The 17,069-nt window shown below is 45.2% G+C and overlaps 2 protein-coding genes across 3 annotated transcripts in view; one reads left to right on the forward strand and one right to left on the reverse strand.

Annotated features, from left to right (window-relative positions):
* WDR90 (WD repeat domain 90) overlaps positions 1–3,839 on the reverse strand; it is a 42,204-nt gene extending 38,365 nt beyond the window's left edge. For both annotated transcript variants that reach the window (XM_033166924.1, XM_033166925.1), the window contains exons 1-3: positions 3,719–3,839; positions 1,478–1,569; positions 496–672 (exon numbers count right to left, since the gene is read on the reverse strand). In XM_033166924.1, coding sequence (XP_033022815.1) covers positions 496–672; positions 1,478–1,569; positions 3,719–3,728 — 279 coding nt within the window. In that variant the 5' untranslated portion in view covers positions 3,729–3,839. The remainder of the gene's footprint in view (positions 1–495; positions 673–1,477; positions 1,570–3,718) is intronic.
* A 1,462-nt stretch (positions 3,840–5,301) lies between these two features.
* LOC117056718 (adenine nucleotide translocase lysine N-methyltransferase-like) lies at positions 5,302–11,341 on the forward strand. Its single transcript, XM_033167316.1, has 6 exons — positions 5,302–5,484; positions 5,711–5,865; positions 6,647–6,751; positions 7,883–8,023; positions 8,558–8,608; positions 11,023–11,341. The coding sequence occupies exons 2-6, from the start codon at positions 5,713–5,715 to the stop codon at positions 11,254–11,256; spliced, it is 684 nt and encodes a 227-aa protein (XP_033023207.1). The 5' UTR covers positions 5,302–5,484; positions 5,711–5,712; the 3' UTR covers positions 11,257–11,341.
* The last annotated feature ends 5,728 nt before the right edge of the window (positions 11,342–17,069 follow it).

Below are 17,069 nucleotides of genomic sequence, written 5' to 3' on the forward strand. Positions count from 1 at the left end.
GAAGAGTGGAGTAAAAAAGAAGAAGTTAAGATTAAACCAGCAGTGCAAAGGATTTCATTTGAGCTTTTCTGTGTGCACAGCAATTGCTCTATAAGTGAGCCAGCGGGTGGGGAAGCTCTGTCGGGCAATGACTCTCCATTCCTGTCCCACAGTAATCTTATTCCAGAGGCCCTTTGAGATCTCTTCAGGCCTATCTTTGACAACTGTAAGGACTAGAACATGGGTAGGCAAACTAAGGCCTGGGGGCCAGATCTGGCCCAACGCTGCTGAAAAAGTTTGCTGGCCCCTGGACTAGAACTTTGCATTTCATAAAAACAAAAGCTACAATGCTCACAAAGCCAAGTTCTGCAAAGGTGAATGGATCAAGGCCCCCAAAGAGGATCGGCCCACTCAATGGGAAGAGATCTGCATTGCCTCAGACCACCTCACATTGTCCTCTTGCTCATTTCATTACACAACTTGTCATTAATAAACAGGAGAGAAACTCTCACCCACCTCTGTGGCAACGTCCAAGTGCACCACGAAATATTTGGTCGGTGCCGGCTTGAAGAGGATGTAGAGGTAGCGACCAGTGAGACCCAATGACTGTGTACTGGTCTTGGGGAGCTGGAGGTAGTTACTAGCAGGCACAGCACCACTGATGCGATACACTGTCCCTTTCAGAGTCTTGTCCTGAACACAGGAGGATAAAACAGATGGAACAGCTCAGGTAAAAGAAATCAAAGTCACACAAAAGCTAGAGTACAAGGCTGGGGGAAACCAAGGATGTTGACTCCCGTATGTAGCATAATGGCAATTAACACAGCATTAAGGAAATATCAGCAAAGCACTTAGTGTTCTATTTCACTCTCCCTGATGTGATCCCCAAGCGAAGGGGGACAAGGATCCAGTTCAATTCCCAGAAAGCCCCAGGTTTGAGACCTCCAGCAGATGGAAGTTCTGACACATATGAAAATGTACAGTGCTTTGGTGGGAAGGCACATGACGCAGAAACCTTCCTAAAGCCAAACAGGTCTGTGGCTGGCCCAGCCTTCTTCAACCTGGTGTAGTGGGTCAGTGCGCCTGGCTGTTGACCAGAAGGTTGGTGTTTCAAACCCACCCAGGGATGGCTGTGGGCAGGATTCCTGCACTGCAGGGAGTTGGACTAGTTTACCCTTGGGGTCCCTTCCAACTCTACAACTCAGTTATTCTATGATTACAGAGTTTTTGGACTACTACTTTGTTGTTCAGATATCTGGAGGCAAATGTGCCCTTATGCATGCTACTTTTGAGTTCCACTAGGGAAAGACAGGATAAATTTGTCGCTCTTTCCATCTGCCCCCTATTCATGGAAGGGAGAGCTCACATGCAGCAGTGGTGCCAGTGCCACACTTGGTCGCCTGCAGACTATTTCAACTCATCACAGGCGACCAGCTGAGTGCTAATACCAAGGCTATGAATAACTACTCAAGAAAGGATCAGGAACTTCTGACACTACCATAAAGGTTGTCACATCGCCCTCCTTCGTGGACCTTTTCCATTCCTCAACTTTAAAGTGCTTGAAGATGTTTAGATAGGGATGCTGCCACACTGTAGAGAAAACAGATCAGTTAACCCACAAACAATGTAATTCCTGCTATTGAAACTACTTCCCTCCCTTTACACAAAGCAGGATTATCCCTATGCTATCTTCCAAAATTAGAATTAGCCTCCTAAACAGAAGGACAGCTATGAGTCCCGGGGGGGGGGGGATTTGTATTTTTGCTAAAATGATCTCATTCTCTTAATTTTCCCACAAAACAAACTTTTAAAAATAATCAATAGAAATGCCATCTTATTTTCCAACATCAAAAATAGAAGAAAATATATAAAAACTCAAACAAGGTATATGTTAGAAGGATCAATGCCTAAATAATGACCTTACTTTTAGTAAGGGGACGGGGATTGATTCTTGTTTTGTTCTATGTGACTTTTGGGGATGAACACTTTTAGTATATTCTGCTTTCCCAGATTGTATTTTACTTTTTCTGTTAAGGCACTGTAAGTCCTACTGAGCTTTTAACTACTGCATATCAGACAGATATCTAACAGGTGAAGACCCCCCATTCAAACCAAAAAAATTCACTTGTAGCTGCAAAATGCCCATAACAATCACAGATACAAACTATTTTTCCTAGCAGTGTTCCTGTGCATTGAGCTGCATGGCAGGCAGAAATATAAGAGGGTATGAATGAAGAATAGTTAGCAGTGCCTGTCATGCACTGTTAAATGTACAGGAGCTCAACCCAACTAGGAAAAACAATAATGTATCTCAAACAATTAAAGGTAAAAGGTATAGGACCCCTGGACAGTTAAGTCAAGTCAAAGGCGACTATGGGGTTGCGGTACTCATCTCGCTTTCAGGTCAAGGGAGTTGGTGTTTGTCCACAGACAGCTTTCCGGGTCATGTGGCCAGCATGACTAAACCGCTTCTGGCGCAATGGGACACCTTGACGGAAACCAGAGCTCACGGAAACCCCATTTACGTTCCTGCCACAGCGGTACCTATTTATCTACTTGCACTGGTGTACTTTCAACTGCTAGGTTGGCAGGAACTGGGACAGAGCAACGGGAGCTCACCCCGTCGCGGGGAAGCTCAGTGGTTTAGCATCTCGTATCTCAAACAATACTGCAGAAACAATCCAACAAGTAGAGTGGGGAGGCAGAAGTGGGGGAGGGGGAGAGAATAAGCCTGTTGTGACTTAGGCCCATCATACTATATATAAAATTTCCCCCCTAGCACAGCTCCTTTGCATTTTAACACCAGTGAGACAGAAATCTGATAGCTGGACTTTGTTTAATCAGGGATGGTAGAAATCACCACCAGTTGCATTTTATCCATGTTGTGCAGCTGTTTAATAAAATATTGTATAAGCAGAGTTCCTGTGCATCTCAAGCTTCCTCCCTCTTGGGGAGGATGGAAGGCTGGACCTCTGGCAGCTATACGTCTACTCAATGCAATACATGCAACTTACATTCACTTATTCATTAATTGCCCTGTAACACAGCTCTCTGGGCAATGTAACAAGAAATGTTTAAACACAATTTGCAAAATGTTAAAAAGACCAAACAAACAAACAAACAAACCCCAAGACCCACCCCGATTAGGGTCCAAACATACCACAGCTAAAAAGATCCAAAACATCACAGACTATTTCATATATATATATACACACACACACACACACACACACTGTATATATATCTACCCTGGGCTCCTTGGGTTGGAAAGACAGGATATAAATCCAAACACACACACACACACACACACCAACTCATCTAGTCCTCCAGAAAGCCAAAATCATCTCATAAGCACTAAGAACATAAGAACTACGTCCAGTCGCGGCTGCCCACAGGCAGAAATCCAGCAGGCGAGGAGATGCGCCTCCCCTCATCACAGAGGACCGAAAAGGCTACACCTGGCGAATTTCTGCCTGTCTCATGCTGTTGCTGCTTTGAAAGCGCAGGAGCTCTGTCGGGAAGCAGCAGCAGCAGCAGCTCCACGGGGGGTTATTTTGTCTCGGAATAGGGGACTCGGTGGGGCTGTCGGGGACTCTTCCCTCTCCCGCCCCGTGGATGCTCAGACTCCGAGGAGCCTCCAAACCTGGCCTGGCCCTGCTGGGGTCCTAGTGCCCCTCATTCCCCCAAAGCCCAACACCCGCCCTGGCTCCCCTGCCCTCCCGCTCTCCTCGGCGGGCACCTCTGGCCATGGCTGCCCCGTTCTCTCTGCGGCTCCGCTTCAAGCCCGCTCTCCGTTCCCGCCGCTGCCCGAGAGGAGCCCGCCCAGCCTCCCGCAACCATAGAGTCGCCTCGGGCGGACTGCGGAGGATGGGGGGGAAAACCTACTATTCCGCTAGGGCTAGAGCGGCCGCCCAACCCCACCCCCTGGATCACAGAGTTCTTGGAGAGAGTGACAAGCGACGCTCTCGCTTCCGATTTCCGTCTGGGCGTTCAAGAAAGCACTTCGCGCGCTCTCAATAAGGTGCGTGGCCTCTCTGTCACCATCGTATCTCTATGGTGGCTCTGTTCCCATCCGTTCTATTTACGCGGAAGATGCAAAAATACTCAATGCATTAAAACCTTCAGGAAAGCCATAGCAGACGCAACATGTAAAACTCATTCCTTATGTCAACTCCAGGCAAAAGGAGCAAAAGGATTTAGTTATATGGCAAAGAGAATCCAGCCGCTTGGGTTGGGTTGGGTTGACTTCGCTTCGGGGAAAGAGCTCTGGGGGTGTGTGTGTGTCTTTATTTAGGGCACTTTATATCACGCTTTCCTGTGCTAAAATCAAAATCAAGCGGCTTACGATGAAAATATAAACAAACAAACAAGAGCAATCCCTAACTAAACGTTTTAAATAGTTTAGATAATGGAGTGTTTTATTTCGTTACTGTAGCAACTTCAGGGTGAGTACTGGCGCCTATTTTTCAAGAAAAAAAGCACTGCACGCCCCCTTGTCAAAACCATAAATGGGAAGTATCAGCCCACTGTGGGGAGGCAAACCCAGTGCTTTTTTTTTTCCCTCTAGGGGGACGCATACCCCTAAACATTTTGTGAATCTTAAGTTTGGCCTCATTGACGGGCAGTATTTTGATATGAGTAGGAAAATGAGAGTACCCCTAAACATTCTTTTTAGAAAAAAAGCACTGGTCAAATCCATATTACAGTACTTTCTTTAGGTCAGGCTTTGTGACAGGTCTTTTAGGAACATAAGAAGCTAGCCTAACACCAGTTTGTTCCCACCTAGCTCAGTATTGTCTACACCAGGCACGTCCAACAGGTAGATCGTGATCTACCGGTAGATCACTGGACGTCTGTAGTAGATCACTGGTAGATCACTGGCTCCCCCCAAAGCAGCTCAACAACTTTGGCTCCCCTAAAAAATGCTCAACATTTTAGCCCTTCACCCCCCCCCCCCAAACAGGGCTTTCCTCCCACCTCAGAAAATCTCAACAACTCTGACCTGAACCCCTAAAAATGGGCCTTCCTCCTTCCTAAAAAAAAATCCCAACAACTTTGATCTGAACCCCTAAAAATGGGGCTTTCCTCCTCTCTAAAAAAGCTTAACAACTTTGACCTGAAACCCCCCCCCCCAAAAGGGGGTAGATCACTGTCAGTTTTTAACTCTGTGAGTAGATCGCAGTCTCTTTGGAGTTGGCCAACCCTGGTCTACACTAACTGATAGCTGTTCTTGAGAGTTTCAGACGGGCATTCTCAGCCCTACTGGGAGATGCAAGAGATGGACCTTCTGCATGCAAAGCAGCTGTTCCAACAGATCACCAGTCCTTTCTTTCCTTCGCAGGCACATGGAATTGTTATGCATGAAATAAGGGATGTGTTTTCTGCTCTGTTCGGATTGCTACGCAAGCTGTGTTTTTGCACAAGGGGTAAAGTCCACCAAGGTCACAGAGTAATTTCAGTCTGGCCATTTTGGCTGCCAATGTTAAAGGACTGGGAGAAGATTCGGTAAGTTTCTTGTTGCAGATTCTCCTATTATGCAGAAGACACTTCTTTGCACTTTATTTTTTTTAAAATGGTTTGTTTTTTAAAGTATGACTTTCCCATTCTTCCCAAGCTGCCCTATGACCAGAGATCTGTCCCCCCCCCCTTCTTTTTTTTGCAGCCAGTACTGCAGTGGCAGAGATGCAGCATTTAACTAAGAACTGATTTGCACATTTCTTTGTTTTTGCAGGCATGGATCATGACGACATAGAAAAACTGGCGTTAGAGCTGCATGAAACGGGGAGTGCCTGGGGTCCTTTCCAGATGGCAGCAAGCACCGGCTTGGTCCTTTATTTTGCCTGGGCCGGATCTCTTGCCCTTGGCCTACGCAAAGTTTATTTACAGGTATCTGGGGTTACCACCATTTAAAAATGGTTAGAGCAGGGCGAAGGGAACAGGAGAAGCTCCAGTTCTGTGGAGGGTATGGGCAATAAGTGCCTCACCACAAGGGGGCAGCAGAGCAGATATTCAAAGGCTACTGGATGTTTGTGATAAAGAAGATAATTAGGTGGGGGCTGGCCAAGGGCAGACTGAGGTTGGCTGGGCTGTGCATGATACCTCCATATTGATCATCCTCTATGGCTTGGTGACTAGATACAAATAAACTAATCTATAGTCCCTTGCTTGAAATACTGGAGAGCCACTGACAGTCACTGCATACCCTCCAATATTTCTGCGATGAAAATAGGGATGTCCCATTCCATAACGACAATTTTACTATTTATAGCCCACACGACACATCTGACTGAGTTGCCCCAGCCACGCTGGGCGGCTTCCAACATATATGAAAAACATAATAAAACATTAAACTTTTTTTTTTTTTTAAAAAACTTCCCTGTACAGGATTGCCTTCAGATAGCTCAGGGGTCAGATAACTCCATATCCTCCAACATTTCTCTGATGGAAAGAGGGACGTCCTAAGGAAAAGCAGGACATTCTGGGATCAAACCAGAAACCGAGACGGATTCTCTAAATCAGGGACGTCCCTGGAAAATAGGGACACTTGGAGGGTCTGTCACTGAGCTACAAGAACCGACGGTTTCATTTGGGATAAGGCAGTTTCCCCATGTTCCTAATATCCATGCCTTTCGCAAAACTCACCAGCTTCTTTCCTTTTTAAATCCAGGTGCCATATGTACCCTCCAGTGTCAAGCAAGTGAGGAATATGATGTCGCTGCTGCAGGGGCGTTCTGGGAAGCTGGTGGATTTAGGATCGGGTGATGGCAGAATTGTAAGCATGGCAAAATGCACCCAAGTGTGGGATCGCCAAGGCCATTGGTGCACGGCAAGGATGAGCACCTGCCTGCAACACTCACTGCTTGGTTGTGATTGAGATAAACTAGGAATAAATGACCTTTTGTTGATAGGGTGGGGGTTGTTTGGTTACGGGGATGGTTTTTGTTCTAACACTGAGCTATATACGTGCTTCCTCAAATTTAACGCCAGGAATCCTACCCTTTGTGGCTGTACATTGTTCCAGGGGCTAATCCGCACCGTACATTTAAAACACTCTTATGCCGCTTATACTGTTTTCACAGTCATAGCTTTCTCCCAAAGAATCCTGGGAATTAAATTCTGCTAATTTTACATTCTTTCTTCCTTCTTCTTCTTCTTCTTCTTCTTCTTCTTCTTCTTCATTTGTCCCCTGCCCATCTAACTGGGTTGCCCCAGCCACTCTGGGCAGCTTTCAACATATACAAAACATACCGCATTTTTCTGTGTATAAGACTATGTTTTTTCCCCTTAAAATAATGACAGATATTAGGAGGCGTCTTATACATGGATAGTGCCGAGGGTAGACTGGTGATTGCTTGTTGCCCCCCCCCCCAAAATAGGGGGCGTCTTATACATGGGGGCGTCTTAGAGACGGAAAAATACGGTAATAAAACATTAAAAAGCTTCCCCATACCCCATACCTGCCTTCAGATGTCTTCTAAAGGTTGTATAGTTACTTATCTCTTTGAGAAGGCCCTCTACCTGGTTTCCTGTAACTTCATTTCTTGCAATGAGGTAACCACCAGAAGACCCTTGGTGCTGGATCTCAGCGTCTGAGCTGAACGATGGGGGTGGAGACACTCCTTCAGGCATACTGGGCCGAGGCCATTTAGGGCTTTAAAGGTCAGCACCAGCACTTTGAATTGTGCTCAGAAACGTGCTGGGAGCCATTGTAGGTCTTTCAGGACCAGTGTTACCTTATATGGTCCTGGCAGTTGCAGTTCCCAGCAAACTATATTTCCCAGGATTCTCCATAACTATTAAAACAATAAAAGAGGGTTTAAATGTGTGCAGATGTGACCTGCACCATGAAACTGACACAGCATTAGGCAATAGACAATGTGCCTGATTCTGACTGCACTTCCAGGTGCTGGAGGCTTACAAACAAGGCTTCAGGCCGACAGTTGGCTATGAGCTCAATCCATGGCTTTTACAACTGTCCAACTTTCGTGCCTGGAGGGCTGGGTGCTATGGAAAGGTTTTCTTCCGGCGAGAAGACCTTTGGAAGGTAAGCTCTTTCCACACAGAGGCCAGAAGCTAAGCCTGTAAGGAGCAAACCGAAAGTGGAAGAAGGAGCTGTCTGCCGTAGCCATCTCACCTGCATCTTAAGTGAAGCTCAGGAGAAGCAAACGTTAGCAGCAAGGCTTCCCCTAAGTTTGGCAACCTCCAGGTATTGTTGGGCCCCTAGCTGACATGAGCACCAGCAGCATGGCCAGAAGCCAGGGGTTGATGGGAGTTGTAGTCTAACAACATCTGGTGATGGGAGTTGTAGTTCAACATCAACCAACCCACACTGGTTGCTCCCGTTATATAGTTTAGCTATGTGTTGTGAAGCAGTGTTTCCTTGTGTTTCCCTTAATCTCCCAAGGTTCAGCATCACTGGTTTGCCCCAGCTTAACCATGTGCTGCAATATCTGAGAACATGGGACTGTGCTTTGCCTCCCAAAGCACGGTGGGAAATAGTCCAGTCCAGAATAGGAAACAACCATTGAACCATCTCTCTTGACTAATTGTCTGCTGCTGGTGCTGTTGTTGTTTTAAGGCAGATCTCTCTGACTGCAACAATGTCACTGTGTTCCTGGCTCCCAGCTTGGTGAGTAGTTTTCAGATAAGCTTGTCTATATTACCTAAGCAAAACCAAGGATGGTCAGTGCAATGCCCAGTCTTCACAATATCTAATGGACTAATGCCTTCAATTAACTGGCAGTAGTATTATGCATTCAGTCTTATGAACCTGCCCCGGTCTTAAAATTGGGTCTGAAACCCTATTTCTTAGGCTCACCTCAGTATCCATTAGGCTGGTGAGTACTGGAGACAGGGACTTATTAGTTGTGGTCCCATATCCTTGGCACTGTCGCCAAAAGAACTGCATACCATCTTTGTTAAGTTGTAAAGGTCTGTTTAAAAACAAATTGCATTCTGCATTCTATTAAAAAGTGTGTTGGGTTTTGAACGCCTGCTGTTTATCCTTTCTATAATTAGATGTTTGCTTTCTTGCATTTATTAATTATCTTCTGTAAGCTGCCCTGAGAGGGCTGCATCTGAAAGGCAGCATAGAAGCATTTTAGATGGATAAATTCATTGTCACAGCCAACAAGTGGATAACATCTTCTGCAAAACACTTGCTCTCATTTTCCCCAGCAGAAGGAATTGTCCCCATCTGCTTGGTACTGTCCAGCCTCTGTCCTAGAAATCAGTCGAGACATAGAAATTAAAACCTTATACTAACAATGGTGGCAGCTCCATTTGAGCAAAGGGGGCACAGCCTGCATCTGCCTACTTCACTTGCAACCATTCCGGGGACTCAGCTTCCTCCTCCTTAGTCCCTATACAACTCAACAGGATAACTAGAATTTGTAGTTTTCTGCACCTGCTTGTAAGGTGTTTTTGTTTGTTTGTTTTTAAATCATTCCTCTGTACTGACAGCCAAAGGGGATTTAACAATCTTCACCACATACTGATTTAGTTGTTTTGGCAGTGTCTTTCATTTTAACACTGTCTGCTGGCTTTCCTTTGTGGGACCAGGTGGCAACAACTGAGTCCATCCGTTGCTAAAGAATGACGATTGCCCCAGAAGCGCCCAGCAGTCTTGCTGAGGCATCACAACTGTGTGCTCTATTTACACTGCTGCTGTGTAGTCACCACAGCCAGATGCTGAGCTTGCCAGCTTCCCCCCCCCCACCCCGAATGCAAAGTCAGCCGAAAGCAAAGAACGTTGCCTCATTTCTGCAGAGGCTGCAGTTTGAAATTCACTATTCCCAAGTCACCGTATGCTAGATGCTGGTCAGTTAAGAGAGAAATTGGCCCAGTCTTCTCTTTGCAGCTTTCAGGAGTCACCTTGAAGAGTTTCCTTTAATTGATTTAAGTCCGGAATTACCAAACTGAATTCTTTCTGAAGGACCATCTGCCCCTGTATGTGTGATCGGGTGTGTGTGTGTGTGTGTGTTTTATATGTAACCCTGCCTCTGCAGACTATCATAGGGTATGCAGACTGAAAACGGGTCTTTTTCGCTGTTCCCAGTGCTGCACAGGAAGACACCTTGTAAAAACACCATACACTCGGATGGTTCAAGCTCCAGTTAGGCAGTTATCAGATGGTGTTGTTTCAGCTCAAGAAGAGGCTGGTCTATTCGCTCATTTTATATTAAAAACAAAAGATTATGGCCCTGTGTCTCCTCTCATGTCCCTAATAGATGCTGACTGCCTTGCTTCGATGAAGCTTCTATGTTAGGCAATGGTAGAGGAACATTCACATAAACTCATCGCCTACACCACATGAATTTCGGAATCAGAGGAGCAGTTAGGGCCAAAATTCATAGAAATAGAACAATTTTCCTGTAGGGTTTTTTTTAGTTCATGAAACAAATGATTATGCTTCAGTCTGAAGTTCTATACAGTCTAGTGGTGGCTGGTACCCTTTGGAAATGGCAGAAGGCAGAAAGACCAGCAATAAGTGTCGTCAGAACCAAGGATAGGCAGAGCCAATTCAGGGTAGATCCACACCATACTTTCAAAGCATTTTCAGTAACATTTAAAGCATGTGATTCCCCCCACAAGGAATCCTGGGAACTATGGTTTCACCTGCACAGAGCTGCAGTTCCCAGCACCCTTAAACTATAGTTCCCAGGATTCTTGGGAGGATGTGTGTTGAATGTTGAATGTTCTTACATATGCATTGAATGTGCATTCAATGTATGGTGCGGATCTGTCCTAATTCTTGCTTCGGCCCCATCCTCTTCCCAGCTGCATTCTGCAATGGCAACCCTGAGACTAAGGGGCAGAATGGTGACAAGCAGTTCAATTCCTGGATTGACAGTTAAGGAGGCATGCAGATGGGGGGTTGACTGAGGGCAGACTCAGGTTGGCGGGACTTCGCCCTAACAGACCAACCTCTGCTGATAGAGCAGCACTTTTGGCTTCCCCAAGGCTTTCGTTGTCCATTCTGAGATTCATTCTGACAAAACCTGCTGCTGTCAACGTCACTGTAAAGCAGGTCTCTCTCGGCAGGTCCCGCTCCTGGAGAGAAAACTGCTTTCAGAACTCCCAGATGGGGCCTGCGTGGTGACTGCCCGCTTCCCTTTCCTCAACTGGATTCCTACCAGCATTGCTGGAGACAGCTTAGAAACAGCCTGGGCCTATAACATCACGGCAGTACGGCAAGCGGGCAGACAGATGCCCAGCCAAAGGCTAAACCTGCTCCATAAAACTCAGCTGTGCAGGGAAAATGGAAAGGATGCATGAAATCGACAACAGTGCCTTTTCTTTTGCTATTAGTTGTCTTAACTAGTGGGGAGGGGGAGTTACTGGTTTGCGTTTGCTTTATTATATACAGTGGTACCTCGCTTTAAGAACAGTCCCGTTTACGAACGATAAGGTTTACGAACTCCGCAAAACCAAAAGTAGTGTTTCGGTTAGCGATCTTTACCTCAGTACACGAACAGAATCCGAACGGGGGAAGGGCACCGGCAGCAGGAGGCCTCATTAGGGAAAGCGCGCCTTGGTTTAAGAATGGTTTCCGTTTAAGAACGGACTTCCGGAACGGATTAAGTTCATAAACCAAGGTACCACTGTATTTTGTATTCTTGTTTTATATTTCTTCTGTTGTGAACCACCCTGGGATCTTCAGATGAAGCGCGGTATACAAATTTTAATGATGATGATGATGATAGGTTATCATGGTCCCGCAGTTCAGATGAGAGGGCCAGTAAAAGAAATTTCCATAAATAACCACACACTTATGCTAAATGCAACAGCATGACACTAGCAGTAATTCTTTTTTTCTGTCTTCCCCACCCCACCCCACCCCAATAATGACTTTATCACCTTAAGGGGCTGGTGGGTACCAGTACTTACAGATACCAGTGGACGAATCTACCCACATTGTTTATTTCAGTTTATCCTTTCCCCCCCAGTCTTAAGTTCAGTTTACCACATTGGTTTGCAATTTGTTCCCCTTAAAACCAGGCAGAGGACCTTCTCAGTAGTCTCCCCCCCCCCTGTGGAATGCCCTCCCATTAGATGTCAAGGAAATAAACAACTATCTGAGTTTTAGAAGACATCTGAAGGCAGCCCTGTATAGGGAGGTTTTTAATGTTTGATGTCTTACTGTGTCTTAATTTGTTGGAAGCCATCCAGTTTCAGCGCACATTTTAATATGCCTATTTTTCAAACAACTTCCCACTTATATAATGCATATTTAAATGCTACTTTCACTGGCATATACATTGTTTTTTACACAGTTTCCTCTAACATGCATGATCTTTTGGTATGAGAACTTCATTACAAATTTCAAAGATAAGCTGATTTTTAGTTTGCTTAATCATTCTGGGAAGTATGGATTAGGCTGATTCCCACTGAAATGTGAACCCACCCAAGTTTCTACACTTTACACCTTTACAAACACAAGTAAAGATGAAGAAATTATCCTGGGAAGTATGTAGGCATCATAAGGAACAAAGAAATAATAATGTGACTATGGAAAAAAGAAATTGGCATGATTTAGGGCAGTATCCAACTAATGTGTCCGGTCAGTGCAATTTCTGCCTGCGCAATGGAACATCCTTCCTCTGCTCCCCCTGTCTGCCCCATATCCTCCCCAAATTTGTTCCAGAAGGTTGGGGGAACCCACATCATAGATTTAGGGAGCACACAGAGTGTGGAGGTGCACAAGCAGAAGTCTTTGCACTGATGGAATGAGTTAACACTACAGTACTTTGGATACAAGATTCCCCAAGATTATTGATTTGGTGTCAGTTAAGTCTTCATATTTAAAGATCATCCTTTCCATGAAGTTTGAAATAAGTTGTCATGCCAGGTTTCTGCCAGGAGGAGGGAGGCTGAGAAGTCAGGGTGTGTCCATAAACCTGTATTTTGGGAGAAAAGAATCTCTGACCCAAATTGTGTGTTGTGGGGTCAGTCAGTGCATAAGGGGTCCTACAAAAACCAAGGTCCATGGGTTAAAGTTAAAAACTAAATATAAGCCCAACTGAATGGCTGAGGAAAAGTCTAGAAGGCTGAGGGTGCTGTCAAGAGATGCTAGATTTATTTTGTTGGTGCAGTGCAGAGAGATGTATGTAATGTTTTCTGATTTCTTGAACCATGATTAAAAGATGAACATCAGGCTGCAAGCTTGTGCGTTCCCTGCTTTTCAGTTTTCATGATTTAGCATGCCATCTGCAGAGGAAATATTAACCATGGTTACCTTTAAACATATTTTACAAACTAGCCTCAAATCTCCAATATCGAACTCAGCTTTGTTCAAACTTCAACACTGCAGGACAGATGGGCAGAAGATAGATTGGAATCTCCTGGCAGTTAATTGCAGTAGATTGGAAAGGGTTTCTCACTCCCTAGAGTTCAACACTAGCAAGTAGAATTGGCAGGACAAACCTGTGTATTAATTGGTTGCCGGTCTTTGCACAGCTGTACTGGCAACTTTTAAGCTTGCATTTTAGAATCCTTACTGTAGAGTAACTCAGACTGCAATACAAAGCTCTGTATATATCAGGGGCCATAAGTAAAGATATCCAGAATTTTGAGAAAGTTCCATAGGCACCAGGTTTGTGGCATAACACAAAAGGTATGCCATATTTAAAAGAGCAGAATAAAGAGACAAGAACATAGAACAGGGCAGGAATATTTACCAATATCTTTTCCAGATACCATAGGAGGTACTGGTGGGCACACTGTCACACACAGGGCCAGGTTAGCAGTCCCTGGTATTTATGCTGGATGGCTTCCTGGGTATAATAGATAATTGGCACCATTATTTTGCACCTGACTTTGAAACTGGGGTGGGGCAGGAGTGTGTGTGGGAGAAAGGAGTGAATGCACAAACCCATGAGGTAGTCCTGATCTCTTGACCACAAAACTGCATATGGAGAGGTCACACTTTACCCAATGATTTAAGCCAAAACCAACTTGTCTCCAGTTTACTTTATTTTTCTCGTTTTCAGTTACAGCAAAATGGAGGACAGAAATGTATTAGTAATACTTCTGACAGAGACACTGCCACAACATAGTTTTCGTATCACATTTGCTGATCACCAACATGCATACAGTGATCTGAAAATCTCTTTTTTCGCAGATAGGAATGAATCTTCACTATAAAATAACAGTGACCACTACATTAGCTTTGCCGTCTGTGCATTCAGAATGTCTATTTCAGCAACTCAGGCTTTTTAAGTGCCACAAAAAATGATAAGTCACCACACTGGAACCAGTTCAGCCCCTGTCGATACTGATAGCCATCCTTTGCAGGAGGGGGAGTTTTAGCAGCTAGCTCCTGTAAATCTAATAAGGTACTATTTGCAAAATCTCTGTAAAATGCCCTTAATATAGCCTTTGCCATAGGCTGTGCAAAATGGTTTACTATCTACATTATTAATATTATTTTTGCATTGAAAAGGTCACAGTATAGTCGTTTAAAGAACTAGCACAATAAATAATAAATTATTATTATAAAGTGGAAAGAGGAGGACTCTAGTTAAACAGCATCAAAGACAGCAGCTAGGTGTATGGCACTTCAATTCAACATACTGAGGGCATATCTACACTTCCTCTTGTCCTAATACTTTCCTCTGGGGGAAACTGCTCTTTAGTGCTCAATCTGGGTTTTCTCCAGGTTGATGTTTGCTCCGATTTAACACTAAAGAGCTGGTTTTAGGGAGCAGGGGAAAACTGCTTGGACCTGTGCTTCTTAGGCATGGGACAAGCTGAAGTGCGGATGAGCTCTGAGTATCTTCACATTAAAATAGGGATCAGCACCTGGTGTCCCAGAGACTAAACCCCCTCCCTCAGCAAGAATTACCATCAGACCCCTGGAAGAAGCAAAGGGTATATATGTACACGGGAACTGAGGCGATGTCTATGAAGTGTTCCTTTGCTGGCAAAACCATTTGGGACTGCAGGTGGGACCCTCCATCCTTTCTGCAAAATGGCTCAAGAACTATTTTTCGCTCCATAAGAGACACTTTTTCCCTCCTAAAAAGGAAGAGGGAATGTCTGTGCATCTTATGGAGTGAAGGCCCTCTCGCAAGAGCAGGTTTGGTAGAGGCAGCGGCAGGACCAGCGGCGAGAAAGGGCTCCTTTCTCGCCACTCGTCCCTCCACCGCTCACAAGCAAAGTGAGAGCCTGGCTCAGCCCTGGAGAGGCTGTTGCTCCGCTTGCAAAAGCAACAGCCTCTCCGGGGCTGAGCCGGGCTCTTGCTTTGCTTACTTTAAAGGAGGAACCCACGAAAGGCAGGTAGGCAAGGCAGGCACGTGAGCCTGGCTCAGCCCCGGAGCCGCCACCTCCGCCGCCTCCTGCCGCTGCCTCTCATTGGTGCAGGCTTGGTAATATTATCTCCACCCCAGGAAGAGCAAGCAGCGGTTGGGAGGAGGAGGAGGCAGCAGTGGCTCCTCTCCGGAGCTGAGGCGGACGTGCGCGTGGCAGCCTGCCTGCCTTCCATGGGCTCCTCCTTTAAAGCAAGCAAAGCGAGAGCCCGGCTCAGCCCCAGAGAGGCTGTCGCTTTTGCCCCCATTCCAGATCTATCCACCCTAGAAACTGCCCACCCTGAAACTTTCCCAGAATATGCCCCCTTGCCCCTGATGCCCTCCCTAAATATGCGCGGTGGGGGGGGGAGGCTGACACCAGTTTGAAGAAGGCACGGAAAAGGCGATGGAGTGTGGAAGGTCAGGCAGGAGGCAGACGCTCCACAGACAGTACTTGAAGGAGCACCCCCTGCAAAATGTGACCCCCCCATCCTTCCTCAGAATTGTTTTTTCTTGTTTTCCTCCTCTAAAAACTAGGTGAGTCTTATGGTCAGGTGCGTCTTATGGAGCAAAAAATATGGTAGCTAGCTACTAATCAGGGCATTAGGATGGTCTGGTCTCTCACACACCTGCACAAACCCAAACTGCCAAATCTGCAGGAACTCAGGAGTCAAATGATGCAATCTTTGTGCCATTTCTATGCTTTTGAGTTGCAAAAATGCAAAAAGGAACAAAGTTGAAACAAGAGCACTCTATCCTTTTTTTACCAACACACTTTCCCCTGTCCCATCACTTTGACAAAGTACAACACCCATGCCTCAAAACAATGGAAGAAGCCAAACGTTTACTAACCAAATTCAACAGTGGCTGATGATCTTAAAATGAAGGCTTTGTTCCATGTGAACTTGAATGTGCTGCCCTCCATGGCATCTAGAGTCTCAAACTTAGCTGGCATTTTACAAAAACCTAAAGGTCCTAGTCCTCATATCTGCAGACTAAAGAGTGAAAATGCAGGTGCAGCATCTTCTAAAAGGTTATCTACACAATCCCTTTCTATGATCCCTAGTCCCTCATACCTTTTTCCCTTTCATATCTCCTCCCATTAGTTTCCAGCCTTTTGCCAACATTGAAGGGCAAAAAAGTTAATTTAAATTTCTGTAAATTTACCCAGTATGGATAACATAAGTTTCTTCCAGCAGAGTTCAGGTTTTTGATAGAATACATAGCCCTGTTCTAAGGTTAATAAGAAAAAAACCAGAGCCCTCCTGGGTCAGACCAAAGGTCCATCTCTTCCTGCTTCCTACAGTGGCCAACCAAATGCCTCAGAGACCTGCAAGGCTTTGAAGGCAATAATAGCACACCACCTCTGGAGTGTGCTCTGAATCTGGAGGTTATTGTTATTTCAATTTACCTATCTTTCATCATATAGCACTAACAGTTGCTGAAGTCATTGATGTACTTTCCATGAATGCATCTAAGCTCCTTTTAAAGACACCTAAGCAGTGACCATCACCACATTATATGGCACTGTATTCTGTAAGTTAATTGTGTGGAGAAGTACTTCTGCTTATCTGCCCTGAACCTCCCACAAATCAACTTTGAGGGATGAACTCAAATTCTAGTACTGAGAGTAAGAACAGCTGCTTTTTAAAGGTTTACCCTACCTTGCCTTCTGTTCACAAACACACCTGTTCATGTGGATAGCTGTGTTGATCTGTCATAGTCATAATAAATAACAAGATGAAAGATGAAAAAATCTTTTTTAATAATTCCAGTGGCACCTTTAAGATCAACTAAATATAA

The sequence above is a fragment of the Lacerta agilis genome, chromosome 13, assembly GCF_009819535.1.
Source record: "Lacerta agilis isolate rLacAgi1 chromosome 13, rLacAgi1.pri, whole genome shotgun sequence".
Taxonomy (NCBI): Eukaryota; Metazoa; Chordata; class Lepidosauria; order Squamata; family Lacertidae; genus Lacerta; species Lacerta agilis.

Bases quoted from the DNA above. Each gene is read 5' to 3' on its own strand.
- LOC117056718 (XM_033167316.1), top strand. From the start codon at position 5,713: ATGGATCATGACGACATAGAAAAACTGGCGTTAGAGCTGCATGAAACG. The intron at 5,866-6,646 runs GTATCTGGGGTT...TTTTAAATCCAG, and splicing joins TACGCAAAGTTTATTTACAG to GTGCCATATGTACCCTCCAG. The intron at 6,752-7,882 runs GTAAGCATGGCA...CTGCACTTCCAG, and splicing joins GATCGGGTGATGGCAGAATT to GTGCTGGAGGCTTACAAACA.